The sequence below is a fragment of the Chelonia mydas genome, chromosome 1 (genome assembly GCF_015237465.2).
Source record: "Chelonia mydas isolate rCheMyd1 chromosome 1, rCheMyd1.pri.v2, whole genome shotgun sequence".
In the NCBI taxonomy this organism is placed as follows: Eukaryota; Metazoa; Chordata; order Testudines; family Cheloniidae; genus Chelonia; species Chelonia mydas.
Window position 1 is genome coordinate 120,925,147 of NC_057849.1, and position 27,928 is coordinate 120,953,074.

At 44.8% G+C, this 27,928-nt stretch overlaps 1 protein-coding gene across 8 annotated transcripts in view; it reads right to left on the reverse strand.

Annotated features, from left to right (window-relative positions):
* The window catches only part of CYFIP1 (cytoplasmic FMR1 interacting protein 1), a 136,007-nt gene that overhangs the window by 47,474 nt on the left and 60,605 nt on the right, over positions 1–27,928 (reverse strand). For all 8 annotated transcript variants that reach the window (XM_037898860.2, XM_037898868.2, XM_037898845.2 and 5 more), the window contains 5 exons: positions 26,067–26,163; positions 23,541–23,617; positions 21,366–21,474; positions 20,630–20,749; positions 17,190–17,389 (listed from right to left, as the gene is read on the reverse strand). In XM_037898860.2, the coding sequence (XP_037754788.1) occupies positions 17,190–17,389; positions 20,630–20,749; positions 21,366–21,474; positions 23,541–23,617; positions 26,067–26,163 (603 nt within the window). The remainder of the gene's footprint in view (positions 1–17,189; positions 17,390–20,629; positions 20,750–21,365; positions 21,475–23,540; positions 23,618–26,066; positions 26,164–27,928) is intronic.

The following is a 27,928-nucleotide window of genomic DNA, read 5'->3' on the forward strand; positions in this document are numbered from 1 at the left end:
AATATGCACTTCATGCACAATATGCACTTCTCTTGCACCTGCATTGGAGAAGAATTAGCAGCCCAATGTTGGCTGCTCTCCCTCTTTCCCCATGTAGGTGCTAATGATACAGGTAGCCCACAAAGAGGAGAAAGGGATTTCCTTACACCTCCTCACTCCCATGCATAGGCAATTGAGTCCTCAATAGTTAGAGATTGAACAGAACTACAAATCCTCTGCCAATGAAGAAAATGCAGAATTGTTCCCTACAGTTTACATACTAGTGTGTGTTACTACAATCCTACCCATATGCCTACAGGTTTAAACACAGAATGCCTTCCAATAGTGCAGTAAACAAAATAACTAGCATCTATTGTATGTGGTTCTTTCCTCCTACCCATCTTCCTTTATCCACAGAGAAAATCTGTGTGGAATACATTTTTTTTTTTAAAATGTATGCACAGTGTGCTGAGGTGCTATGTGTTTTTATTAGTAAAGGCCAAGTAGAAAAGTGCTTCTTCCACCTGGAACGGAAGGTGGCAAAGTTTTTTGGTGCTTTGTTGATCCTGCCACAATCTTGGACCAGCCCCAAGAAAGCGGTCTCCTGTATAAGCAAGCTTTACCCTGGTGGCAGACAATTTCATTGCACAAAAAGAATGTACCTCTAATAGACACACTCCTGTCAGAAAGCGCAGTGATACATCTGGTATGTTTGCCATACCGATTCTATGACAGTGCATAAGTAACTCTTGTTCTCCATGTTCAAATCACCCACCTTGCTTCTTTAAAATACTGCCACTCCTGTTTAACGTTTTTTTAGAGGAACTTCACCATCGGATGCAGCTTGTGTTGCTACCAGAGAGTTTTAAACAGATTAGAATACTAATTCTGTCAAGATTAGTGTATGGCAAGCACCATCATACTTTTAATTCCAGTGTTCACTGAAGTAAGCCTTGCTTTAGACACCATTAAAAATGCATATGCGTGGGAAACAAGTGATCTGAACATGCCTCCAATTCTATACATAGCTAAAAAGTGTGACTCAATGGATGTCTGCAAATCTGAATTCTCTCCTAATGCTATTTTTTTCCTGAATATAATGCTGGTATCGACTTCAGAAAAATACCATTGGCAGAGAATTCAGATTTGCAGACATCCATTTAGTCACGCTTTTTGGACAGATATAGAATCTGATTTGTGCTCAGGTCACTTGTTTCCCAGGCATACACATTTGTAATGGTACACAAACGAAGATATTTCCTTCAATTAACCTAATGGGGGGGGGAGGGATAGCTCAGTGGTTTGAGCATTGGCCTGCCAAACCCAGGGTTGTGAGTTCAATCCTTGAGGGGGCCATTTAGGGATCTGGGGCAAAAATTGGGGATTGGTCCTGCTTCAAGCAGGGGGTTGGACTAGATGACCTCCTGAGGTCCCTTCCAACCCTGACCTTCTATGCTTCTAATACAGTGGTAAGACTGTGTCCAGCTATATATAGAACATAAAGAAGGGTTTCCACATGGGAAGATAAGAGCTGTCACTTGTCCAGGTTTTCCAAGATTGTCCCTCTTTTGAGGTAGCTATCCTAGAAAAACTGAAGGGCACCCTGTACACACTGCCAACTGTTCAGTTTTGTAGGCTCAGGATCATTCTGGATGTCCTGGGGTTTCTTGCACCTCGGAGGTGGCAATCCTATGTGAAGAACAGGGAAGCCACTGAGCAATTAACAGTACCCAATCAAAACTTGTGAGGCCAAAGTTAAAAGAAAAAAAAAGAAGAAAAATGTAACAAGCTAAGAAAATCAAGAGGAAAAAGTAGTATTTAAGTATATTATAGGCAAAAGGAAAACCAGTGGAAGTAGTGTCCACAAGGAGCTATTTGGCAAAGTAGTTTGTGAAATTTAAAGTGAGTAAGGCCCAGCATCTGTACATACTTGCTTAAAAGCAACTCTTACTCCCATAAGAAATCTATGGTTGGGCTCTCAGTAGAATTTTGCACAAGAGGAATTGTTTTCATGACCAAGGGTTTGCAGAATTTGATTTTTGATATTTGCTGCAAGTTTACCTTTTATTTAAGTTTTGCAAGATTTTGATTTTAGTATACTACTGCCATTTTATTAATTTCTACTCTGCGATAACAATCCTGCAAATAGAAACGCACATGTGTAACATGTAGCATGAGGAAAGAGACAAATGTGTGTGTTTGCAGCACAAGTGGCTTAAATTTTTGAAGTTAGCAAAGGGGATTTTGAAATAACTAGGCAAATGGCACACAAACCTTTAAATATGTGGGGAAAGAAATACTGGCCATACGAACAATTGAATGGTTGGATAGTTGGCACATTCCATCCTATAACATTTAGAAAAAGAATAATGTGCAAAAGAAATAACTTTTAGCCAAAATTTGGTTCTAGCCACAATTCAGGCATACAATAAAGATATTTATTATCCAGCTAAAGATAAAAACATCCATGCTGATCATTAACAGCAACATTTCACCCAAATACTTGAAGACTGGGAATGTTCAAGGATGAAAGACGTTTTGCATAATAGCAACGTGCATGCAAACTGTAGAATACAGAAAACCAGCGTCAGTTTGCAATGATCTCCTTTATGCTTAGGAGTTTTATTTTTGTGTAACTTGAGCTCTCTTAGTGGATCTTACACTATCATAGGTTTTTCTGTATTTTATAAAACTGCACAAAAATAAGCATACTAAGAGTTTCAGTTGTTTGTTAAGATGTATTTTCATGTCTTTCCAAGCTATCTGCATTTGTTAAAATTCAGTAACTGCTTGCATTTAGCTGCTTCTGAGGAAGAAAAGGTCACTTAGGTATATTGCAGTTGATACAATAATCTATGATCTTATATAAAATCGCCTTTCATTTGGATTTCCCGGATTTATTAGCTTCTCCATTCTCTTGTATAATTGAAATGCACTTATTTAGAAACTTCCTCTTGAGATTATTTGTTCTTTACAGAGATTTTTCATTAATGGAGTTTATCAGGGATGTTGTAAACACTTGACGGGATCACTCAAAGTAATCCTAGACATATGACAGTGCTTGAGATTACTCTTTTCTCCCCCGCCCCCTTTAAACTGACACTAATTTTCATGCCCAGTGAAAACTTAAACAAATGAAAGAAAGGACAGGAGTAACACCTATACCATGTCACTAAAGATAAAATGGATTTGCAGTGAATGGATGTACTGTGCAAGATTTATTGGGCTATCAACAATTTCCTTGAGAATCTTAAATTACTTTTCACAAAACAGTCAAGGTCTATTCAACTGTAAATGGACTTCAGAAGTCATAGTGAATAACTAAAGATGGCCCAGAGCTGCAGAGTTGTACCCGTTTGCATGTTGAGCCATGGTTTTTACTCGGACCCATCTCTATTATTAATTTTAAGTGTTAGGGATATAAGTAATTACAGTGACTTCAGGTGACTGGGGAAAGAAGAGAGCCATTCAGACTTTCATTGTACTTGGAGCAGAGCACAGAGCGGGTAGGGCAGCACTTGCCTTAGAATTCAGTCCTAGCAGAAATTCACATGAACCACAGCCATTGATAGTGAGCTAACATGCATCTTTGTTCAGGATGTTCATTAGATACAGTCCTAAAGTTCTCTCACATTCAGCCCACTTGTTCAATTTCTCCCTTTCAGAAAAGTTAGCAAGGTGCTGCGGTGAAAAGTCTGGAGCCAGGAATTGTGTTGTATATGATCTCAAGATGTGGGGAGAAATTCTACTGGATCATCCTTGTTAATCTTTGTTACCTTCTGGCCAAGGAAGCTTTGAAGAGACCAGAAGGTAACAAAGATGAACAGGTCTTCAGTATCCTTGACTGATTCATATTATCGATTCTGAGACTGTGCATTACAACTTCCATCCTTCAATCCCAAGGACTGCACTGAATTCTTTAGAACATAGTGCGGCGGGCCAAGGCCAGATGGCTATAGAAAAGTAGCAGGAGATAGATATATTAGCTCCAGGCTAAACAAATCCCTGGTACCAGGATATGTGAAATGGCAGCTGCTCCAGGTCAATTAAGACACCTGGGGCCAATTAAGAACTTTCCAGAAGGCAGGGAGAATGCTAGGTTGATTGGGACACCTGAAGCCAATCAGGGGCTGGCTGAAACTAGTTAAAAGCCTCCCAGTTAGTCAGGTGGGTGTGCATGTCAGGAGCTGTGGGAGGAACTGAGTAGTACACACCATATCAGGCACAAGGAAGGAGGCCCTGAGGTAAGGGTGAAGTGGAGCTTGAGGAAGTGAGGGCTGCGGTGGGGGGGAAGTAACCCAGGGAATTGTACGTCATGTTTCTAAAAGGTCAGCTACCATAGCTGATACTAATAGGGTCCCTGGGCTGGAGCCCGGAGTAGAGGGTGAGCCCGGGCTCCCCCCCCCCCCAACCTTTGCACCCTGATGTATCACTGAGACTGGGAGACAACAGAGACTGTGCAAGGAAGGGTAACTTCTCCTCACCTCTCTCACTGGCTTATGATGAAAATGGCTCAGTAGACTGTGACCCTTGTCTCTAGAGAGAGAAGGGTTATGTGGAGGGTCACAGTGAGCCTCTGAGGCTAGCGAAATCCGCCAGGAAACACGGAACCCACGGAGGCAAGGAGCTTTGTCACAACTGGTATCAGCAGTGGGATTTCGTTCACAGAGTGGCAGAAGAAAGAGGTTTTAAAAAAAAAAAAGTGCACTGGGGTTTTGGATTTTTTTTTTTGGTTTGGTTTGGTTTGTTTGCTTTGTACCACAATGGAGGAGGTGGTAAGAGCTCTGGTACAAGCCACAGCAGCCCAGCAGGAGGCCACCTGGGTTCAGGCAATGGCATAACAGGAGTCTATGAGGCTACAGCAGGAAACCAATCAATTATTGATGAGCCAGGCGACCAAGATCATGTCCTCTTGAGAGAGGTGGTGGACCAGCTGAAGATCCTCACCACTCAGGCCCGGGGGTCCGACGGGACGCGAACCCTGAGGGCCACTGGTTGTCTGCCAAAGATGACGTCAGGAGATGACGTAGAGGCCTATCTCCTCTCATTCAAAAGGACTGCTCAGCATGAGGCGTGGCCCGAGGAGCAGTGGGCCAGCATTCTCGCCCCTTTTTTGTGTGGAGAGGCCCAGAAGGCCTACTTTGACTTGCCTGCCACGGATGCCACTGACTATACCTGTCTGAAGGCAGAGATCCTAGTACGATCAGGGGTAACGGCAGCGGTAAGGGCCCAGAGGTTCCATGAGTGGAAATACCAGGAGAACAATCCCCCGAGGTCCCAGCTATTCGACTTCATACACCTCACGCAGAAGTGGTTACAACCCGAGGTGTGCAGGCCGGAGGAAATTTTGGAGACCCTGGTCATAGACCATTACATGCGGGGACTGCCGCCAGATCTCCGCAAATGGGTAGGCCAGAACAATCCGTCCACGTACAATGAGATGATCACACTGGTAGAAAGATGGATGACAGCCAGGGAACTGACCCGACTACCCAAGGAAGGCCCCTTTCGAAGCAAGCACCTGACCCCAACCCTGGAAGGTTGGGCAGCCAAACCCCCGGGGAGTCCTAGGTGGAAGAAGGGGGGGGGGGGGGTGACGAAAACCAGCAGGGACCCCAGAAGGAAGGGAATGGCCTGAGTGGGGGGAACCCCAGGACTAAACCCCCTAGTCCCCAGGATAGGGGAGTGATTAAAAGCAATTATAGATGTTATGCATGTGGGGAGTGGGGACACATAGCAGCACAGTGTCCCAGCACCGAGGAGCCTATGCAATGTAACTTGGGGGATTGGGAGGTCCCATGCTCCCTTATCCACCTCGCGGGGGTCGCATTAGCCCTGCATAATTACACCAGGCCAGTGAGGATAAATGGAGCAGAGACTACAGCACTTGCGGACTCTGGGAGTGCTATCACCCTCATATGGGGTAAGCTGGTAAAAAGTAGTCAGCTGCTACAAGCCAAACGCGTAGCAATGACATGCGTGCACAGGACCGTGAGCCATTACCCCACCATCCCAGTGGAGACAGAGGTTCAGGGAAACCCCATTGAGGTGACCGTGGGCGTAGTTCCTAAACTCCCATATCCTGTAGTCATTGGGAGGGACTATCCAGGGTTTGATAATTTACTCCCCCCAGAGAGGCTGGAGGGAGGTGGGAACCCTGAGGACAGCGACTCCTCACTGGGGGAATGTCAACCCCCGATGTTCGCTGAGATTTCTCAGGATCTGTTCTCAGCCCCCCGAAAGACCAGGAAGACAAAAAAAGAGAGGAAGGCCGTGAAGGCCTTGGGAACCCGGATCCTGACACAGGGCCAGAAGACCTCCCTAGTAGGCAGATGGACGTGAGCAGCCAACAGAGAAACTTCCACAACAGAAGGTGAGCCAGAGGCTGCCCCCAGCCATGACGGCGGCGAGCTGTTGGAAGAAGCAGAAGCCGGCCCCTGGGAGCTTGGGCAGGTTAGTCCTTGGAGAGAGACTTTTGGGCGGGACCAGGCGGAGGACCCCAGATATGATAACGCCAGGAAAGAGGCGGTAGAGATCGATGGGATACCCGTGGATGGGAAGGTCCGGGGTCCCGGACCTTACTTGATAGTGAAGAAATATCTCCTGTACCGCATGGTGCAAATGCAGGAGCAAGAGATACAACAACTTCTGGTGCCATGAAAACATCAAGAAGCCATACTGAGTCTCGCCCACAGTCACCTGTTTGGAGGACACCTAGGGGTAGAGAAAACCCAGGCACGGATCCTGCAGAGGTTCTTCTGGCCAGGAGTACATGAAGATGTCCGGCAATACTGCACCTCTTGTCCGGAGTGTCAGTTACATAGCACTCGCCCACACTTGCGGGCTCCTTTGATACCTCTTCCAATAATAGAGGTTCCTTTCGAACGGATAGCCATGGATCTGCGAGGGCCCCTAGAGAAGACAGCTCGGGGCCACCAACATGTGCTTGTTGTACTGGACTATGCAACCCGGTACCCAGAAGCTGTTCCCCTAGGCAACACAGCTTCCAAGACAATAGCTAAGGAGCTAGTACAGATCTTTGCCCGGGTTGGGCTATCCAAGGAGATACTGACTGATCAAGGGACATCTTTCGTGTCCAAGCTGATGAAAGATCTCTGTTCATTGCTCCATGTACAAGCCCTACGGACCTCTGTATACCACCCGCAAACAGATGGTCTTGTGGAAAGGTTCAATAGGACCCTCAAGGCCATGATCAGGAAAGTGGTGAGCCGGGATGGGAAAGATTGGGATACCCTATTGCCTTACCTCATGTTCGCCATCTGGGAGGTTCCGCAAGCCGCCACGGGTTTCTCTGCATTCAAACTACTATATGGGCGCCACCCTTGGGGCATATTGGATATAGCCAGAGAAGCCTGGGAAGAGGAGCCAAATCCCAGAAGGAACATAGTTGAGCATGTATTGCAGATGAGAGATCGGATAGCCCAAGTTACACCCATTGTACGGGAACACTTGGAGAGAGCACAGGAGACCCAACGAACCCATTATAACCACCAAGCGAAGGTTCGACGGTTCCAACCAGGGGATCGGGTGATAGTACTGGTGCCCGCAGCAGAAAGTAAATTGTTGGCCCAGTGGCAGGGATCCTACGAAGTAACTGAAGCCGTGGCAGAGGTGAACTATAAGGTGCGACAGCCAGGCCGCCGGAAATTGGAGCAAATTTACCACATCAATCTTCTAAAATCTTGGCACGATTGAGAGGCATGCTTAGTCATGCAGGAGACCCTTCCCCAGGAGGATAACTTACACGAGCAAGTGAGGAGATCATCCGACTTGACGCCGATCCGAAAGATCGAGGCAGCCGACATGATTAATCGCAACCAAGATGTGTTCTCTACAAAACCAGGGCGGACGACTGAGACCTATCACCACATCCGCACGATCTCCGGAGCCAAGGTAACATTGAGACCCTACCGAATCCCAGCAGCCAAAAAAAAAGAAGAAATCAAGGCTGAAGTAAAGAAAATGTTAGAATTAGGGGTTATTGAAGAATCTTACAGTCAGTGGTCCAGTCCAATTGTTTTAGTGACTAAACCTGACGGTACCATGAGATTCTGTAATGACTTTCGCTGACTGAATGAAATATCCCAGTTTGATGCACACCCCACACCACGCATCGACGAACTGGTTGACCGACTGGATAGTGCCCAATTCTTGATTACACTGGATCTGACAAAAGGGTACTGGCAGATTCCTCTGACCAAAGAAGCTAAAGAAAAGACAGCATTCTCCACCCCGGATGGGCTATTCCAGTACACCGTCCTCCCTTTTGGGCTACATGGGGCCCCAGCCACATTCCAGCACCTCATGGATAAGCTGCTGCGCCCCCATACTAGTTATGCAGCTGCATACCTAGATGATGTCGTCATCCATACGCCAGACTGGGGAACCCACTTGGAGAAAGTTGAGGCAGTACTGCGCACCTTAAGGCAGGCTGGCCTCACTGCTAATCCCGCTAAATGTGCCATAGGGCTAGCAGAGGCTAGGTACCTGGGATATATTGTGGGAAGGGGCATAGTGAAGCCCCAAACGAATAAGCTAGAGGCAATTCAAAACTGGCCCCGGCCGACCCGAAAGAAGCAGGTCCGTGCGTTCCTAGGCGTGGTAGGCTACTACCAACATTTTATTCGCCACTAGGGCAAGTCCCCTAATGGACCTGGTGAAGGCCCAAGGTCCAGACATGGTAAAGTGGACCGACACAGCAGAGGGGGCATTTACAGACCTTTGGACGGCCCTCTGTAATGACCCCGTACTCATAGCCCCGGACTTTAACAGGGAATTTATTTTACAAACAGACACTTCCGAGGTGGGGGTGGGGGCAGTTCTGTCACAAATGGTGGGAGAAGAGGAACACCCGATCCTCTACCAAAGCAGAAAGCTTCTCCCAAGAGAACAGAAATACGCAGTAGTTGAGAGAGAATGCCTTGCTGTCAAATGGGCTATGGAGACACTGCGTTATTACCTCTTAGGCCATTAATTTAGTCTTGTGACGGACCATGCACCCCTCCAGTGGATGCAGCGGAATAAGGAAAAGAATGCAAGGGTCACCAGGTGGTTCTTATCCCTCCAACCATTCCAGTTCCGCATACGGCACAGGGCTGGCTGCCACCACGGCAACGCTGATGGTCTGTCACGAGCATACTGCCTGGCGTCCCAAGTTGCCCAACTCTATGGTGTTGAGCGGGGGGGGGAATATGTGAAGGGGCAAGGCCAGATGGCTATAGAAAAGTAGTGGGAGATAGATATATTAGCTCCAGGCTAAACAAATCCCTGGTACCAGGATAAGTGAAATGGCAGCTGCTCCAGGTCAATTAAGACACCTGGGGCCAATTAAGAACTTTCCAGAAGGCAGGGAGAATGGCTTCAGGTGTCCCAATCAACAGAGCAATCAGGGGCTGGCTGAAACTAGTTAAAAGCCTCCCAGGTGGGTGTGCATGTCAGGAGCTGTGGGAGGAAGTTGCACTGTTAGAGAGACTGAGTAGTACACACCATATGAGGAAGTGAGGGCTGCGGTGGGGGGGAAGTAGCCCAGGGAATTGTACGTGTCATGTTTCTAAAAGGTCAGCTACCATAGCTGATACTAATAGCGTCCCTGGGCTAGAGCCCGGAGAAGAGGGTGAGCCTGAGCTCCCCCCCAACCTTTGCACCCTGATGTATCACTGAGACTGGGAGACAACAGAGACTGTGCAAGGAAGGGTAACTTCTCCTCACCTCTCTCACTGGCTTATGATGAAAATGGCTCAGTAGACTGTGACCCTTGTCTCTAGAGAGAGAAGGGTTATGTGGAGGGTCACAGTGAGCCTCTGAGGCTAGCGAAATCCGCCAGGACACACGGGACCCACGGAGGCAAGGACAGAGCCTAGTCACAGTTCCAACATCATCTGTAATTCTTAAATATAAAGAAAAATCTTCTTTAAAAAATTCCTTGCAAGTGTTATGTTCTCAGTTTTCTTTTCAAATAGAAATGCTGATATTTGAATGGTTTGATACAAGAGGTGGAAGAATGAGGCCTTGAAGACTGGCAATAATTTGGACAGATTCTCTTCCCCTCACTTCCTCTGATAAAGAGGAAAAGTTAATTTGGTGAATAACTGCTCTGTACTACTCTATATATGTTTTGGCATGCTCCAAGATAACAAGTTCTTGTTAGATTTAATCTATGTCAATGACTGTCCAGAAATGTATCCATTTTCATCAGTACAGTTCTAAGCAATCAAAACAAAGTTGATTACAGAGATCAAAAACCTGTTGGTTGGTTTACCAGTGCTTCTGAAATAATGACTGATAAAATACAACACTGGACTGGAAATAATCATTTCATTTTCAAATAATCTCTTGCCAATGAGAGACCAAGGTGAGGGAGTTTGCAACAGTCAACTCACAGGACAACAGGCACCACCTAAACTGATACCAATTTAAATAAAAACACACTATAGAAAAAAAGTATCGATTAACCAGTGGTCAATTCCAGCTCTTTTAGGGTTTTACTGAACTGAAGGCTATACGCTAAGGTTATGTCTACCCTGTGGAGCCTATGCTAGCAAAGATATATTGACATAGCCCTCTAGTGTAGATCTAGTCTGGAGGGGTTTTTGTCAGTATGGGAGCTATGTGGACAGAAGCCCTCTCATGTCGACCTAGCTGAATCTATGCCGGGATTTTACTAACATAGCTATGTCCATGTTCTTTTCACGCCTCTGACCACTGCAGCTATACCAATGTAACTTTTGGGTGTAGACCAATCCTTAGACAGTCAAGTATACAGTCATTGCAAAAATCTGTCAGGTCCCAGTCCGACCAGTGAGATTGCCTGAACATAAGGATCAGGGCCTTAGTCTGTTCCTGTAAGTTAGCATACCAAAGCTAAAGAATCATGCTTTGAATGCAATATTTAAAGTGACAAAAGTTATGTGCATTTTATTTTTAGACCTACATGAAACCTAGATTTTGTTCCCTGTAGGGGTATACTGATCATTTAAGGTCAAGTGGTCAAGGCACTAGCCTAGGACTTGGAAGACCTGGGTTCATTTCTCTGCTCCACCACAAACGTCCGTGTGACCTTGGCCAAGTCACTTAGCCTCTGTGCTTCACTTCCCCGACTATAAAATGGGAATAACAGCACTTCCCGACCTCCCAGTGGGGTTACAAGGATACATTCATTAAAGACTGTGAAGCACTTTGAGATCTACTGATGAAAAGTGCCATATAAAAATAGGTCTTGTTCTACTATATATTTAGAATTGGGCTGAATACAGAGTAACTCAAAACAGGACCGATCTGAAGTCAAATACAAAGCTGGAGAGTGGATGGAACAATAAACAATAGGCACAAGTAGCACGATTAAATAACCAATCACTGCAGGATATATTAGTAACTGAACCCTGCAACAGCTGACCTCAAATCTCAGCAAACATGTCAATTAAATAGGAGCTTTTCTATTAAATTGTGTTAACTTGTGCCTCTGTACACAGTGAGGGGAGCACAGCAAACAGCATGCCAACTTTTGACTAAACAGATGCAGTGGTATTGCCATACTGAACCCCCTAATCAATCTTTTTATAGTAAAAACATTTTAGCAATTTAGTTTGTTTTGAAAATATTTGGGTTTTATTAAACGTTTGATTTTTTTTTTAAATAAACTCCAGAAAGGACAAAGAACTTACTCCACATGTCTTTCATTTACACTGCTAACTTCACTGATTAAGATAGTAAAGGGGAAGATACAAATATCATTACATAAACAAAGTTTATTGACATTGGCACAATAGTAGTTTCAAAGTATAAATGGCAAAATGACAGATAGCCTCCCTGGGGCTAAGGGCGTATGTTAAACCTTCTAGAGAAGTTCTCCTTCCACTGAACTGCAGAAGTCTGATGCCAGGAATGAGGGCAGGAAAAGAACACCAGTGGAAGGGACTAACATTAGCAGAGAAGAAGTGGCCCGTATCTAATGGAGGGAACCTCTTAGCCTTCCTCTCCTCTTCTGATGTTGGGCCAGCATGAAAGAGGAGATTAAGTAGCCGATATGATGTACGTCATAGATAGGGCCCTACCAATTACTCAGTGAAAACTGATGTCCCCGTGTTCCTACGAGCACTCCAGCAAAGGAGGAGCCTAGCTCCAGCTGGGCTGGGGATGGACAAATCCTGTCCCTCCCCTGCACAACCCCTCTGGTGGTGGTGGTGCAGGTGGGAAGACCAGACCCACCTCCGGGTGTCTCCTCCTGCTGCAGGAAGCTCCTAGCTCCAGCTGGGCTGGGGAGGGACAGGACTTACCCAAGAGCAACTCTGCAGGAAGAGAGTATCTCCTCTGGCTGCACCTAGCTCTGCACCCCTCCTCCCCACTCGCTTCCTGTCCCCCTCCCTTTGCAGCTGCCTGGGGAGGGGACATTGTACAGGAAACTGCCCCCTCTACTTGGTGCAACTATTAGCATATTTCAATAAAAACAAAAAGAAGGGTGAGGCACTTGACAGAATTTTTTGACTGACACTTTACAGCAGCAAATCACACTCACGGCTGAACTCACTGATTGGTAGATATGGACATTGGGGAGGTTTTGTAGTGTAGTGATCTCAGTTGACTGCCTACCAGAAGACACATGCAATTACTGTAAGATGAGTGTCCAAAGTAAACAAAAAACCTCAAAAATTATTACTGCAGCGGATCGTGCGAAAGAATTTGGAAGCCAAATTCTAAATGCCAATGGTGACAAACTATTTTGTACAAGCTGCAATGTTTCATTGGATCACACACATCGCGCAATGGTTCAGCAGACACCCCCCCGCAGCTCCCATTGTCCGCGACTCCTGGTGATCCGGGTGGAGGCAGTGCACAGAGCTGCTTGGTTACATCTCTGCCTAGCAGCTGAGCAAGGGGGATGTTGCCACTCCCGGGGAGTCCCCCAGGTAAGCATCGCCCAGAGCCTGCCTCACCTCACCCCATCCCATGCCCTAACCCCCTGCCCCTTCCCACAACCCTGCTGCTGCTGGGGAGAAAGAGGGGAGATGCACAGCCAGGTAGGAAGCCTGCTGGCTCCCCAGCACCACACCCCCAGAAGGGGTCCTGGGCTGTGCACCACCGCCCATGCCCCCCCAGCACCAGAGGGGGTCCCAGGCTGTGCACCGCCATCCATCCCCAGCACCTGCAGCGCCCCTGGGCAGCCCCCTCCCCCTCCAAGTTTTAGTCAGGGGTATATAGTAAAAGTCATGGACAGGTCACGGGCCATGAATTTTTGTTTACTGCCTGTGACTTTTACTGCCTGTGACTTTTTCTAAAAATATCCGTGACTAAAATGTAGCCTTCATCATAGTCAGTTCCGTTTCTCTTGCACTCTAATATAGGTAAATTAAAAATCCCCTGGATCTCATGACTAACTTGAACAACAGGACTAGTGGAGTTGAGATGTTGCCACACGTTTCAAAGCCTACATTTCCACAAATAACCAAGGCTGCAGCCTCTGCTTGGACTTGCATGTACGGGAGGTTAACAAACTCATGTGACTAAAATTCTGAAAACCAGCAGCTGCAATTAGTAAATCTCTAAATCTTTTAATAGCAGTCCATCCTATTGTTTAATCTCAGTGCATTATCAAATGTAAAATAATTACAGATAGTCAGGTAGTTCAACATACAGTTTGCTGTAATACTTCTACAGAAACAACTTAAACTTTTGTGCCCTTGAGACTGAAGCCTTTGTAAATGCCTGAAAACCTTTAACAAATACAGTAGTTTAAAAAAAAAATTATCAAGTGTTCTGAGGGAATGGGGGAAGAGCTCCAAGACATGCTACGCACAAATTAATTTTATTGTTAAGCATTTACATTAAAGAATAACTAAAGATTAAATAGAGAGAGACTAGTTCATCTGAAAAAAATTACACGTTCTACACCTGCCCTCAGACCCCCCTGCCTCGCTAATTTTTGTAGTTTTACAATTACTTTTTTAAAAAATAAATGTTTTTCTTTCCTCTGACATTTGTGTGTAGCCTTCACACAGGAAATAGTCTATGGAAGGGGAAGAATGAAACTGCCTACGCACACAGAGCTGTCAAATACACATAATAAATTGAAAACTTAATCATTGGGCTTACCTGTAATAATTTGTGACTAAAGTGTGACAAATTGATAATATACCATTATATTTCAGTTTGTACTTTGCACTTTAATGGCAGTCATGTCTGTATGTGTACGAACATGTTAAGAACTACAAGATACCACAGAGTCCTGGGAGAAAAAAATTAACTGGATCAATTCTGTGTATGTGCACACAATTCAAAAAAGCACATAGCTATGTGATCACACATGCTTAAAGCTTTCTGCATATATCAGAACAATTCTGTGCACAATAATGAAATCAATCAAGCTGGATGACTAGGACAGATGTTATCTAAGATCTCCCCCACTTTATCATCTTTCAAATTAATTATCCTGCTAGACTGGAGCTCAGCCTAACCCGATTTGTGTACACACTTTTATATAAATAAGCAGCCATACCACAGAACCCAATTTGATTTCCTCAGTGATTCCACATTCATTTCCTCAACATTTTTAGTGGAATATAACACATGCAGCCTCTGAGCTGGTGACTGAACACAGACTAAATACATTTAATAAACGTTTAATTTCTTTCATTGGTGAAGCTTTCAGAATATAGGAAAGTCAAAGTTGGACTATACAGTGTTTTTCCAGGTAACTATATTCCAGTTATTCCTAAAATACCTCATCATATTGAACGAGTCTGGGGCTGAATTTGAGAATTTTGACAAGAATTAATCATATGCAATTATTCATAAGAAATACAGCCAGGTATTCTCCATAGGAAGACTCAAGCAATAAAAACTGTTTAGTTAATGCCTCCAGAATAAAAAGGACCTTGTTCCTTTCTGCACAGCCAGAAACTCTGACCCAAAATACAAGTATTCTTGAAAGGGAAGACAGAGGAAGCTCTCTGGGGAGAGTGGGAGGTGAAATTATGCTGTTCTACTTCTCCCCACCACCGAGTAACTCAATACCATTTCACAGTCAGCAGGTTTCTCATTGTATTTCACTCCTGAAGGTAACTGAACTCTAACCACGAACTGAAAAGAAATTAAATGCCACGCAAGTCAAAAAAAAACAAAAAACCCACCAAACTCTTCTCCCTTTAGAGTGTCCTCAACTAATCAAGCATTCTGTATTTTATATTCTGCCCTAACATCTCTACCATTCTGTATCTTGAAAAGCAGGAATGGAAGACATGGAACAAATCTGCCATGGCAGCAGGAAATTACAGTATATATTTGTGAACATGTCAGCTATATAAAGCAAGAGAAACCCTGGATCAGAATACACAGGTATGCAAAAATGCCACTAACCTCTCACGGGGGGAAAACAAAAAGATTGAAGGATATGAATTATGGCTTACTTGCAAAATCCACTCAATTTTAATGGCTGGGAATTCTGCATTGCTATATTAATAACCTTTGTGATTTAAAAAAGTGCATTTACACTTGAATCCATTGTACTGTGGTCAACTTTGAAAAGGCACTTGCCCTCAATGACAAAAGAGGGGGTCAGTAACACAATCAATAGGAACAGTGTATCCAGAACTGCCAGGGTGCAGAAGAGAGTGACGACACATGTACAAAGATACTTGGCTACACACAACCACTGAACTCTGTCTCAAACCAGTAATTCATCCTCTTTTCTTTGCATTATCATAGAATCAAGGGATATAATTTTGCTTCCATTACTTATTGTTGTAAAATGTTTTACTACATGATTTTGTTTTTGAAAATTTCCTCCTAACATGTATCTTGAACTATTTTTAGATATTCTTTATTTTACAGCATATTGCAGATAGATCATTAAAATTTCACAGAATTTGGCAGCTCAGGTTAAGTTGGCTTTTCTCCTATTGTGGACACATACTAGCACTGTCAAATGTATGAATGGATAAGTAGTGTGAATCACTTTTCTTTCTTACACATGTTCATTTGTATGCTACACGAACTATTCTGAACATTTAAAAACAGAGGAATAACATGAGGACGACAGAGACAGGATTCACCAACATTTGTTATGAAAGAGGTTATGGCACAGATAAGCTGTTACAATCTTCATTTGTACATAATTCTTCCTCTGACTATAAATAATCATAAAAGTTCAAGTTTTGTACAAACTATCGTATATACTCGTTCATAAGCCGAATTTTTTTTTTTAGTAAAGAAGGGAAGCATCAGAGAAGGGGGTCGGCTTATGGACGGGTATAGGGAGGGAGAGGTGGAACATAGCCTATCCCCGCAACAGAGGGAGAAAGGACAGGCAGCAGAGCCAGAAGGGACGAGGCGGTGCCAGAGTCTCTGCTTCTGGCCACGCTGCGGTCCCCCCAGCCTCCGAAGCAGCTGCAGCTCCGGGGCTGGCAGGCTGCGGCCGCCCCGCCCGGCCCCGCCCGCCGGAGCAGGCTGCGGCCGCCCCGCCCCGCCCGCCGGAGCAGGCTGCGGCCGCCCCGCCCCGCCCGCCGGAGCAGGCTGCGGCCGCCCCGCCCCGCCCGCCGGAGCAGCTCCAGCCCGGCCAGAGACATCCTCCCCTGGCCCTCCCCAGATAAGGTGGGAAGGGATGGGATGGGGAGAGTGTGGGGGTCCCGGGCTAGGGGTGGGGTCATGGGCACAGGGGTTACTCCCCTGACCCCCAGCTTCTTCCCGCCCTCCCTCCCCCCAAAAAAGTGTCCCCACCAGTTGCTGTCCCAGCCCGTCAGGGTAAGCAGCTGGGGCGCCGGGACACTTTGTTCACTTAGGTTTACCTCCGTGCCGGTGGATGTTTGAGGTAAACAAACCATCTCGGCCCACCAATGGCTTATCCTGATGGCCCGGGAGCCAAAGTTTGCTGACCCCTGAATTATAGGGTCAGCTTATGAATGGATCATAAAAATTTTCCATTTTTACTTATCCATCTTGTGGGAGTCAGCTTATAAACGAACCGGCTTATGATCGAGTATATAAGGTAATTTAAAAAAAGGGAAACAAATTTACCCATTGGGAGTCAATTAGTTGATTTTTTTTAAATGAGAAATTGTATTTTTAAAAATATTGCCAAAATATGGACAGTTGGCAGCCCTCACTTATACCAGGTAAACAGAATCTACTGTACATTTCATCCTGCTGATACAACAAACTACACATGCAAAGACAATTATTCAAAAGGCTGCCATGCTAACCTGTTAGTGGACCCATTGTAGCAATAGTTTGGAAGGAAATCATAGTTGAGCTCCCAGAAGACATGAAGAGTGATTCTTCCATAGGGAGCTGACACATTGTGATTGGCTTCTCTGAACATGGCATCAAAGCTGTCCAAGGTCATGTATCTGCTCAGTAGCTTGTGTGTCATTTTATTTATCTCTACCAAGCCATCTAGCTCCTGGGAACATTTAAAACAAGAAGGGTGGGTGGGGGGAAGAAACATGAGGAGAATTATGAAATTTCCTTATAAGCTGTACTATGGTGCTCATTACTATAGCATGTGAGTAATTCACAAACATTAATCCAGCTTCAGAAACCCCAGTGAGGAGAAGGGGTGATATTTTTCCCATCAGTAAAATGGGGATCTGAGGAACAGAGAGATGAAGGTAATAAATTTATATTAACTTTGGGTACCCAAGTTGAGACACCCAGGACTTGATTTTTCAGAGCGCTTAGCATTATGTACAGCACTTTATATATTCAGACACCGCTCCCAATGACTTCAGTCACACTTCTGAAATTCAGGCCCCGCCCCAGCTTTAAGTTGGGCACACAGAAATTGAGGAACACATAACTAATGACCACCAGTAAAAAGTCTGATTAAAGTGACTTGCCCAGCATCACATAGGAAATGCTGTGGCAGAGACAGGGATAGAATCCAGGTTTCCAGGGCAACATTCAACTGCCTTAGCCATGAGACTGTCCTTGGACTCTCCTGCAATCCTCTGCCTCATTCCTGCACACCTTTCAACTTCTACAGCAAATGAGGCTGGGGTTCTACAACCCTGATTCATCCCCAGAGCTGCTCCATCCTCTGCACTGAATGAGGCAAATCGGAAGAAAGGGGTGGGGGGAAAGAAAGTGATCATGTAATTGAAGACTGTGGACATGTCTACATAAATACTTAATGTGCAGCAAGCTGGGGTGTAAATCTACCCTGCACTAGCCAGCCACCCATTAAGTGTTTGAGTGGACTGTGCTGCCATGCATTAAAAGTTCCCAAGTGTGCTTCGATCTACACTGCTTTGGACTTTTAGCGTGCAGCAGCAGGGTCCACATGAAAACTTAGCAGGTAGCAGGCTAATGCACAGTAGATTTACTTCCCAGTTTACCACAAAATAATTGTTCATGCAGACAACTGCTGTATCAATAATGCATATGCACAAGGCACCTCTATACAATTATTCTGTACGTCTCTGTTCTGCCCCCTCTTTTTATGCCTCTTCTTTGAGCTAAACAATCTTAGACTTTTCACTCTTTTCTTGTATGCAAGTCTCTCCATGTTTCATCGTTTTCATTGTTGTGTAGCTCTGAAACCCCTCTGCCTACTGTATCTTTTTTGATAAAGGGTGAACAGAACTGAACATAGTATTCCAGCTGAGGATGTTGCATATTAAACTTGCAAAGCAAGAACTGAAGTGTCCAGAGTATTTTTCTCCTTCTCCCCCAGGTTAAACTAAGGGTGTAAGATTATGGTGAGACCTAGCATAAGCCTTCTTGCCTGTCAGTGGAGCTTTGGAAACAGAGTTTGTCCATTAACATTTTAATGAGGAAACTAACTAAACTGACACCCTCCATGTCCACAGGCAGCAAGTCAGATCTGATTACTTTACTGACAAAAACAAGTTTTGCCTATTGGGAACTCTGCAGAGCCAGGGTGTCTAGTGAAAGAGACAGCTATTCCACTTCATGCATCTAATGAGACTGTATGCTAGACTCAGACCCTGGATTATTTGGTTTTGGTCTGCAATTACGTATCGAATGCAGAACAGCTGATCATATAAAAGTTGCTATTTCAAATGTAAATAATTAGAAAACCTCGTCTCCCCGTTGCCCCACAGCCCCAGGTCAATTTCTAAGCATATCGTGCAGCCTGCCTTTTACTTCCATTGCTCTCAAGGCCCTGCACTGAGAGAAATTTTCTTCTGGCCCAGCAAAGCAAAACAGAGCTTCTTCCAACACCAATTAATGCTGCTCATGAGCTGACCAGGACAACTTCAAGAAGGGAAAAGGTGGGGTCTCCCCCTTCACGCTTCCCAAGCTTGCAGCCTGTGAAGTGCTCCCAGCCCCCAAGCACAGGAAAATGAACTAGACCATCTCAAACACCACTGTAACACAAGAGAGTGCACTATGTGAGCCTGCCCAGGCATCTCATGATCTCATTTGTCAGGAATACTAGTGAAGCAGCAGGAGAGAGGAGAGAATGAACGCTGAACAACGGAGGAAAAGAGATTTTCAGCTGGTCTGCTTACGTTTTTTTCTGTTTACACCTATTTAACTCATCTTTGGGACAAAGCAAATATCTTTGTTAATCCGACAACACTCCCGCCCCTTCGATAACATATGTGAGAGTTCCTGGCATATCAGGAGAAACCCAAGAAATATTCCAACAAAACCAAAGAAAATTTGCTATTTCTTAGGTAAAAAAGAAAACAGTTTTATTTTGTATTTTGTAGAAATCTTTCAGGCTTTCTTTGTACATCAAGGGTAGGCAAACTTTTTGGCCTGAGGGCCACATCTGGGTGGGAAAATTGTATGAATGACCATGAATGTAGGGCTGGAGTAGGGGGTTTGGGGTGCGGACAGGAGTGCGGGGTGTGGGAGGGAGTGAGGTGTGCAGGAAGGGGCTCAGGGCAGGGGGTTGGGGTGCAGGAGGGGGTGTGGCAGGGGGCTCAGGGCAGGAGGTTGCGGTGCAGGAGGGGTGCAGCAAGGGGCTCAAGGCAGGAGGTTAGGGGGCTCAGAGCAGGGGGTTGGAGTGCGGGATATAGGAGGGGTTCAGGGAGTGGGCTCTGGCCCAGCGCCACTTACCTTGAGCAGCTCTGGGGTGGCAGCAGCGTGTAGCAGGGCTAAGGCAGGCTCCGGGCCTGCCCTGGCCCCGTGCCGCTCACGGAAGTGGCCAGCATGTCTCGCAGGGGCTCCTGGGGGTGGGGTGGGTCAGGCAGCTCCGCCACACACTGTCCTCGCCTGCGGGTACCACCCCTGAAGCTCCCATTGGCCGCTGTTCCCTGTTCCCAGCCAATGGGAGCTGCAGGGGGTGGTACCTGCAGGCACTGAGTCCTCTGCCCCCCCAGGGTCCGCAGGGACGTGGTGCTGCCGCTTCCAGGAGCAGCACGGGGCCAGGACAGGCAGGGACCCTGCCTTAGCCCTGCTGCGCCACGGGGCTGGGAATCCCGCGGGCTGGATCGAAAGCCTTGACAGGCCGGATCCAGCCCGCGGCCCATAGTTTGCCCTCCCCGTTGTACATCATAAGGCTGAAAAACACGGGTGCAGCTCTGAATATAGACAAGGCCTGAGATATGTCACTAGTTTTGCAGAGCTGCTTAAGCCATTCCCAGACCCAACAAGCAAGTAATAGTGTAGCATTAGCACCACACTTCTAAAGAAAACCCTGTAGGTCAGCTTCAGCAACAATACTTACAACAATGGAAGTCAAGTCTTCACTTTCAAATCGACCAATTGCCAGTTCCATTGATTTATACATGGCTGCGGAAATCCGCTGAGTGATTAGGCGGTTCAGATCTATTGACCTACCAAGAAGCTAAACAAAAACAACCCCCCAAAAATGTATCAGACAAAATGGTATGAGACTAAGGTAAGAAAACCAATTTTTCTTAATTAACAGATAAAATGAAGACCTGCATGTGTATATTATATTCAGACATACATATAACATACAGATAATAGATATGAACACGTATGTTGTGTACACAAGCTACCCCATCCCACATTCTCACACACAACATACTATGGGTGGTGCATCAAAATCTAATCAAACACTGAGCTAATTATGAATGTGTTTCCAAAGAAGACTTGATGATAAACTTGTAAAAGACTGAAAAATTATTCGGTTTAGGAAGACAATTCCACCACGTGCCATATTTCTGAACTTTTAAAAACTATAAATATTTGCATTAAAACAGGATCTTTGCAGCTTTAGAGGTCATCTGCTGCTGCTGCTTGAAATGATAATGTTCTGTCTCGGATGGTCACTGTCAAGCTGTGTGGATCAGATGACAACAGAAACGGAATACTATGCCCTCAGGTGAGGAATAAGCACTAGGTACATCAACAGTATTAAAAAACATGAGTGGTGGAGGAAGAGGGGAAAAAAGCAAGGAATTCAAATACGATACCGTAGCATCAGTTTTACTCACCTGGACATGTCTCTGTTTCAGCAGTGTCTCATAGCGGTTGGAAGGTGGTAAGTGAATTGTTGCCCCCTGATTCTTGCATTCGGAGCGTAACCGTTTATCCAGAAGCAAACTATTATGAGGAAAGAAGAGGTTACTGTACATTACACAGCAAACTACTGCAAAAATCAAAGAATCAAAGAATCGTAGGACTGGAAGGGACCTAGAGAGGTCATCTAGTCCAGTCCCCTGCACTCATGGCAGGACTGAGTATTATCTAGACCAGGGGTTCCCAAACTTGGTTCGCGGCTTGTTCAGGGTAAGCCCCTGGCAGGCCGCAAGACGCTTTGTTTACCTGAGCATCCATAGGTACAGCTGCTCGCAGCTCCCAGCGGCCACCGCTTCCCGCAGCTCCCATTGGCCAGGAACGGCAAAGAGCAGCCACTGGGAGCTGTGAGTGGCAGTACCTGCGGACACTCAGGCAAACAAAGCATCTCGCGGCCTGCCAGGGGCTTACCCTGAACAAGCAGTGAACGAAGTTTGGGAACCCCTGATCTAGACCATCCCTGGCAGGTGTTTGTCTAACCTGCTCTTTAAAATCTCCAGTATGGAGATTCCACAACCTCCGTATGCAATTTATTCCTGCTTACCTACCCTGACAATTAGGAAGTTTTTCCTAATGTCCAAACTAACCTGTCCTTGCTTCAGTTTAAGCCCATTGCTTCTTGTCCTATCCTCAAAGGTTAAGGGGAACAATTTTTCTCCCTCCTCTTTGTAACAATCTCTTATGTACTTGAAAACAGTTATGTCCCCCTCTCAGTCTTCTCCTCTCCAGACTAAACAAACCCAGTTTTTTTCCCAATCTTCCCTCATAGGTCATGTTTTCTAGACCTTTAATCATTTTTGTTGCTCTTCTCTGGACTTTCTCCAATTTGTCCACATCCTTCCTGAACTGTGACACCCAAAACTGGACACAATACTCCAGTTGAGGCCTAATCAGCGCAGAGTAGAGCGGAAGAATTACTTCTCACATTGCTTACAACACTCTTGCTAATATATCCCAGAATTATGTTTGCTTTTTTTTTTTTTTTTTTTTTTTTTGCAATAGTGTTAAATGAAATATGAGTCAACAGTGTGTGATCCACTATGACACACAAATCCCTTTCTTCAGTACTCCTTCCTAGGTGGTCATTTCCCATTTTGTATGTGTACAACTGATTGTTCCTTCCTAAGTGGAGTACTTTGCATTTGTCCTTATTGAGTCTCACCCTATTTACTTCAGGCCATTTCTCCAGTTTGTCCAGATCATTTTGAATTTTAATCCTATTCTCCAAAGCACCTGTAACCCCTCCCAGCTTGGTATCATCCACAAACTTTATAAGTGTTTTCTCTATACCATTATCTAAATCATTGGTGAAGATACTGAGGAGAGCCGGACCCGGAACTTATCCCTGTGGGACCCAACTCAATATGCCCTTCCACCTTGACTGTGAACCACTGATGACTACTCTCTGGGAATGGTTTTCCAACCAGTTATGCACTCACCTTGTAGCTCCATCTAGATTTTATTTCCCTAGTTTGTTTATGAGGTCATGTGAAACAGTATCAAAAGCCTTATTAAACTCAAGATATACCACATCTACAGCTTCACCCATCCACAAGGCTTGTTAGCTTTCTTTTGAAAGGGTATCAGATTGGTTTGACATGATTTGTTCTTGACAAGTCCATGCTGTTACTTATATCACCTTATTATCTTCTAGGGGTTTGCAAACGGATTGCTTAATTATTTGCTCCATTATCTTTCCAGGTTCTGAAGTTAAGCTGACTGGTCTGTAATTCCCCTGGTTGTCCTTATTTCCCTTTTTATAGATTGGCACGATAATTTGCCCATTTCCAGGCCTCTGGAATCTTTCCCGTCTTCCATGACTTATTGAAGATAATCACTAATGGCTCAGATATCTCCTCAGTCAGGTCCCTGAATATTCTAGGATGTATTTCATCAGGCCTTGGTGACTTGAAGACATCTAACTTGTCTAAGTAATTTTTAACCTGTTCTTTCCCTCTTTTAGCCTCTGATCCTACCTCATTTTCACTGGCATTCACTATGTTAGCTGTCCAGTCGCTACAAACCTTTTTGGTGAAAACTGAAACAAAAAAAAAAAATACATGTATAAAAGATGTTACTATCAGAATAGCTACCTTCCCGCCATAATCTTGTAGTATGCAAATATCTGGTCTGCCAACTTGTAGACGAATTGGTCAAAACACAAGTTTACCTGGAAAATGGTAAAGATATTATTTATTAGTATTTGCACAGAAATAAAAAGGGGGACATATCATAGTCATTACCTACAAAAACAAATCAAAAAGAGCTAGTCAGCACAAAATTCCTCTACTTCCCCATGAAGAGCAGTTACTTCAATCTAAACAATGCCAAAACTGGACATATGCAGATACAGTACAGACCCATTTACACGCGGGTGTCGGGAGTCAAGCCGTCACGACCACACGTTAACGGACCGTGGGTTAAGAGGGCCATGCTGAAAAAAGTGTCTATGATTCACTTAGAAAAAAACGCCGTTATTTTCTGCTCTTTCTGGCTTGCATTTTTTCTCTCTCTTATGAAGTCTGTCATTTGCTGCAGATGAATGATTTTGATATTTTCCACATTTTGCTCCTCCATAAATCTTACAACAGTTTCTACAGCACTACAGGCCTCTGTGGGTGAAATTTGGACCTTTTCAACGACATCCTCGCCATCACTTTCGCGGTCCGACGTAGCCTCTCAGCCGGTTAATATTTCTTCCTTGCACAGAAATTCTGAAGTCGGTCAATCTTCATCCATTTCCAGCCACTTGTTAATGATTTCCGGTGATATATCCAAACTAAAATCTTTTATCATTTGAAAGAGAAGTTCGCATTTATTCTCTTTTGTCTGCGTGCGTGTTTCAGGACATCTTCTTCCGAAAAGCCTTCAAAGTCTGGCTCTGAATCAGTGCCACTGCTGGAGTTTTCTGAGTCTGAGCCATCTTTGACGGAAAAGGCACCACCGAGAGACTTCATCCAGCAGTTTTCAATGGACTTTTGTTTTACTCCGCCCCAAGCTTTTTTAACTTAATAATTTCCTTCATGTTTAATTGTTTCAAGAATTCGGAAATGCCTGAAGACTTGTATGACATGATCGCTGAAATCAGCTCCCGTAGATAATTGTTTTTAAAATTCTGAATAATGCCCTGGTCTAAAGGTTGAATTTTTGATGTTGTGTTGAATGGTAGGTATAGCACTCAAATTTTTCCATCGCTTGATACCAGTGATTGGGTTGAAGGATGGGCTGGAGAACTGTCAAGTAGCAAAAGTGCTTTGGCTTCGAGTTTCTTCGACCGCAGATGCTTACGAACAGCTGGAACAAAGCTGTTGTGGAACCAGTCGCCAAAAATGTGTCTCATCATCCAAGCATTTTTGCTGTTAGCGTATGTTCCTGGCAGTTTGGCTCTACTGAGGTGATTAAAGCAGCAAGGGTTATGGAAGTGCCCAACAAGAAGAGGGGCAAGCTTATGGCTGCCCGTCTTATTACTACAAAAAAGAAGAGTCACACGATCTTTTATCTTTTTAAATCCAGCTGTTTTCTGTGTCTCATAATTAAAGGCTAAAGTCTTATCAGGTAGCCATTTTGCAAATAAAGCTGTTTCATCACAATTATAAAGTTGTTCTTCGTGGTAGTCTTCATTTTGTAAAATAGATTTTAACTTGGCAGGAAATGCATTCATGGCCAGTTCATCGGCTGATTGGCTTTCTCCAGAAATCGATACCTGCGCTATGCCATGACACTTTTTAAAATGACTTATAAACCCCTTGCTGACTTGGAATGATTCATCCCCCATTACATTTCCAAATTTTGTTGCTTGGGCTTGAAGAACTGGCCCACTTAGCAGCATTCCTTTCAGCCTGTCCTGAGCAAACCACGTGCACATGGCTTTGTCTGTTGTGGGTTTTGCTGAATAGCGCACGTTTTCGCTTAAGCCCCCGGGCAGAATTGATATTTTGTACAAAGCCGTTCAGTTTAGATTAGTTTTTTAGCCATCCTCGGAGAGTAGATTCGGCAATCCCAATATCTTTTGAAACTTTGGCCTGGGTTTCTCCGCTATTTACTCCATCTATTGCAGCTAGCTTTTCTTCTACAGTGTAGGAACGCTGACGCTTGCCCTCTGCCATTATATTAGGCCTACAGTTAAAATTTTCTAATGTAGTATATATATTACTATATATCTATATCTCTAGCATAACAATGACTAAGTGTGCATAATACGTCTTTACCAACATCGGTAAAGATGTACAACACATTTCCACTCCGCACTTCCTGTCGATTTCTATGTCAGTGAGTTAGTGAGCAAATCTATAGCGCTACATAGCAAGTTCCTGTACCGCGTGTTAACGAGTCTCATGTGTTAAACAGGTAGCACTGGGAGGCATGGCGCTACCGTGCATTAAGCGGATTGGCGTGTAAATGGGTCTGTACTGTATGTGTTTATTCAAAGCTTATCACCAAGGAAGACTGCATCCTCCTCCCTTTGTTTCTTCTTTTGGCATTCTCACCACTTTCATTCTATAATCACCATCTGCTTTGAAGATCTACATATTGCTGCATAATGTTCCTTCACCTTTAACAGACTCAGCCTCCCTACTAGAATACATAACCGTTTTCTCCAATAGATGAGTTTACTTTACCTCTGCCTCAATTTCATCGTAGAGGAACTGCTTCTTAAATTTAGTAAGTGCATAATGAGCGCTATCATTGTAAAGATCCAAAGAATAGAGAACATACCTGAATGAAAAAGAAAAAAAGAACAGTTACTCACCCTACAGCAACTTTGATTCTTTGAGATGTTTTGGTCACTTTGGATCCCCCTGTAGGTGCGCATATGGCACATGGGCATGAGATCAGATTTTTTTGAATAGCAGAGTTGGGGCGGTGCATGTACCCTGGGCCTCCTTGTGCTCCAATGTGAAGGCATAAAAGGCAGTGTTGCCATGGTGCTGCCTCAGTCCCTTTGAAATTCAAAGCCCATGGTAGGCAGGGACTTCTCAAAGACAGCGCAGGTCAAAACATCTACACTAACTATAACACCTTGAAGAACCACAGTTACTATAAAGGAAGTAACTGTTCTTTCTCCGAGTATGTTCAGCGTGAATCCCGCTGTAGGTGACTGGCAAGAAGCATCCTCTCGAGATGGTGGGAATAAGGTGTTTCAGTTGCATAAGTCAAACAGTGATTGTACTACTGGTCACAAACTTGGCATCTAGCTGCCAAGACCAAGACATAGTGTTTGACAAAGGTCAGTGGGTTACTCCATGTTGGTGCCTTACAGGTTTCTCATATCGGCACATTTCTAAAGCAGGCAGAAGCCACCTAAGCTCTGATGAAGCGAGCCCTGATGTTGGGTGGGAGAGATACACCACCAGCTGGTAATATATTGTGTTACCTTGTGTTACCATATCCTTGTGTTATCTGTTCCAATATTCTTTAAGATGAGATAGCTTGGCCTTTGAATATCCTGTTACAGCCAGAAATAGATGGGGCGACAATTTGCATGGGTTGGTCCTGTCAATATAATAAAAGGGGAGCTCTAGATATGCCTAGTCTGTGTAACTTCTCTTCTCCCAGTGAAAAATACAGCTTTGGGAAGAAGACAGGTAAGTTGATCGATTGGTTCAGATGAGATTCTGATGTCATTCTGAGAAGGAGTTTCAGGTGAGGTCTTAGCAAGACCTTTTCCCTTTGAAATGTTGTGGGATGGAGGTTAGCCATAGTGCCTGCAGCTCGCTCAAAGTGATAACAACTAGGAAGACCATCTTCAGAGTAAAGTGGTATAAGGAGCATTCTGAATAAGGCTCAATGAGAGGCTCCATGCGTCTCAGAAGGACTATATCGTGGTCCCAGGCCGGATGGGGTTCTCTGACTGCTTGATAACTGTGTAATAGACCTTTAAAGATCTTTTAAACCATGGAGTGAGCGAATACCAAGCATGACTGTACAGACAATTGACAAGCTGAAATCGCTCCAAGGTGGACTCCAATAGAGCTGAGCCAAAGGTGTAGTAGGTAGTCAAGCATCTTCAATACAGAGGCCTGTACTGGGCCCAGGCCTTTCCAGGCTGCCCATATTGAGAATCCCTTCCATTTTGAAAAGTTTTTCTGGTAAATTCTTCCTGCTTTGTATCAGGATTTCCTGGACTGGCAAGGAGCAATACCTATCTGTAGCATTCAGCCAGGCAACACCAGCACCGTCACATTCAGTGACTTCAGGTCTGTGTGGAGTATCTGGCTGTGATGCTGCAAGATCTGATCCAGATGGTCTAGAAGTTGTATCAAAGGCTGAATGGACATCTACAGAACATCCGTCAGCCAGAGCTGCCTTGGCCAGTACACAGCCACCAGGATGATCATGGCTTTGTCTCTTTTGATCTTGGAAATCCTCCTGGAAATCTGAGGAATGGGCAGGAAGTTGTACAGCAACTCTTAGTTCTTCAGTAGGAGGAAGGTATCCAGCAGTGAACCTGGACTCAGGCATCCTCTAGAACAAAAGTTCT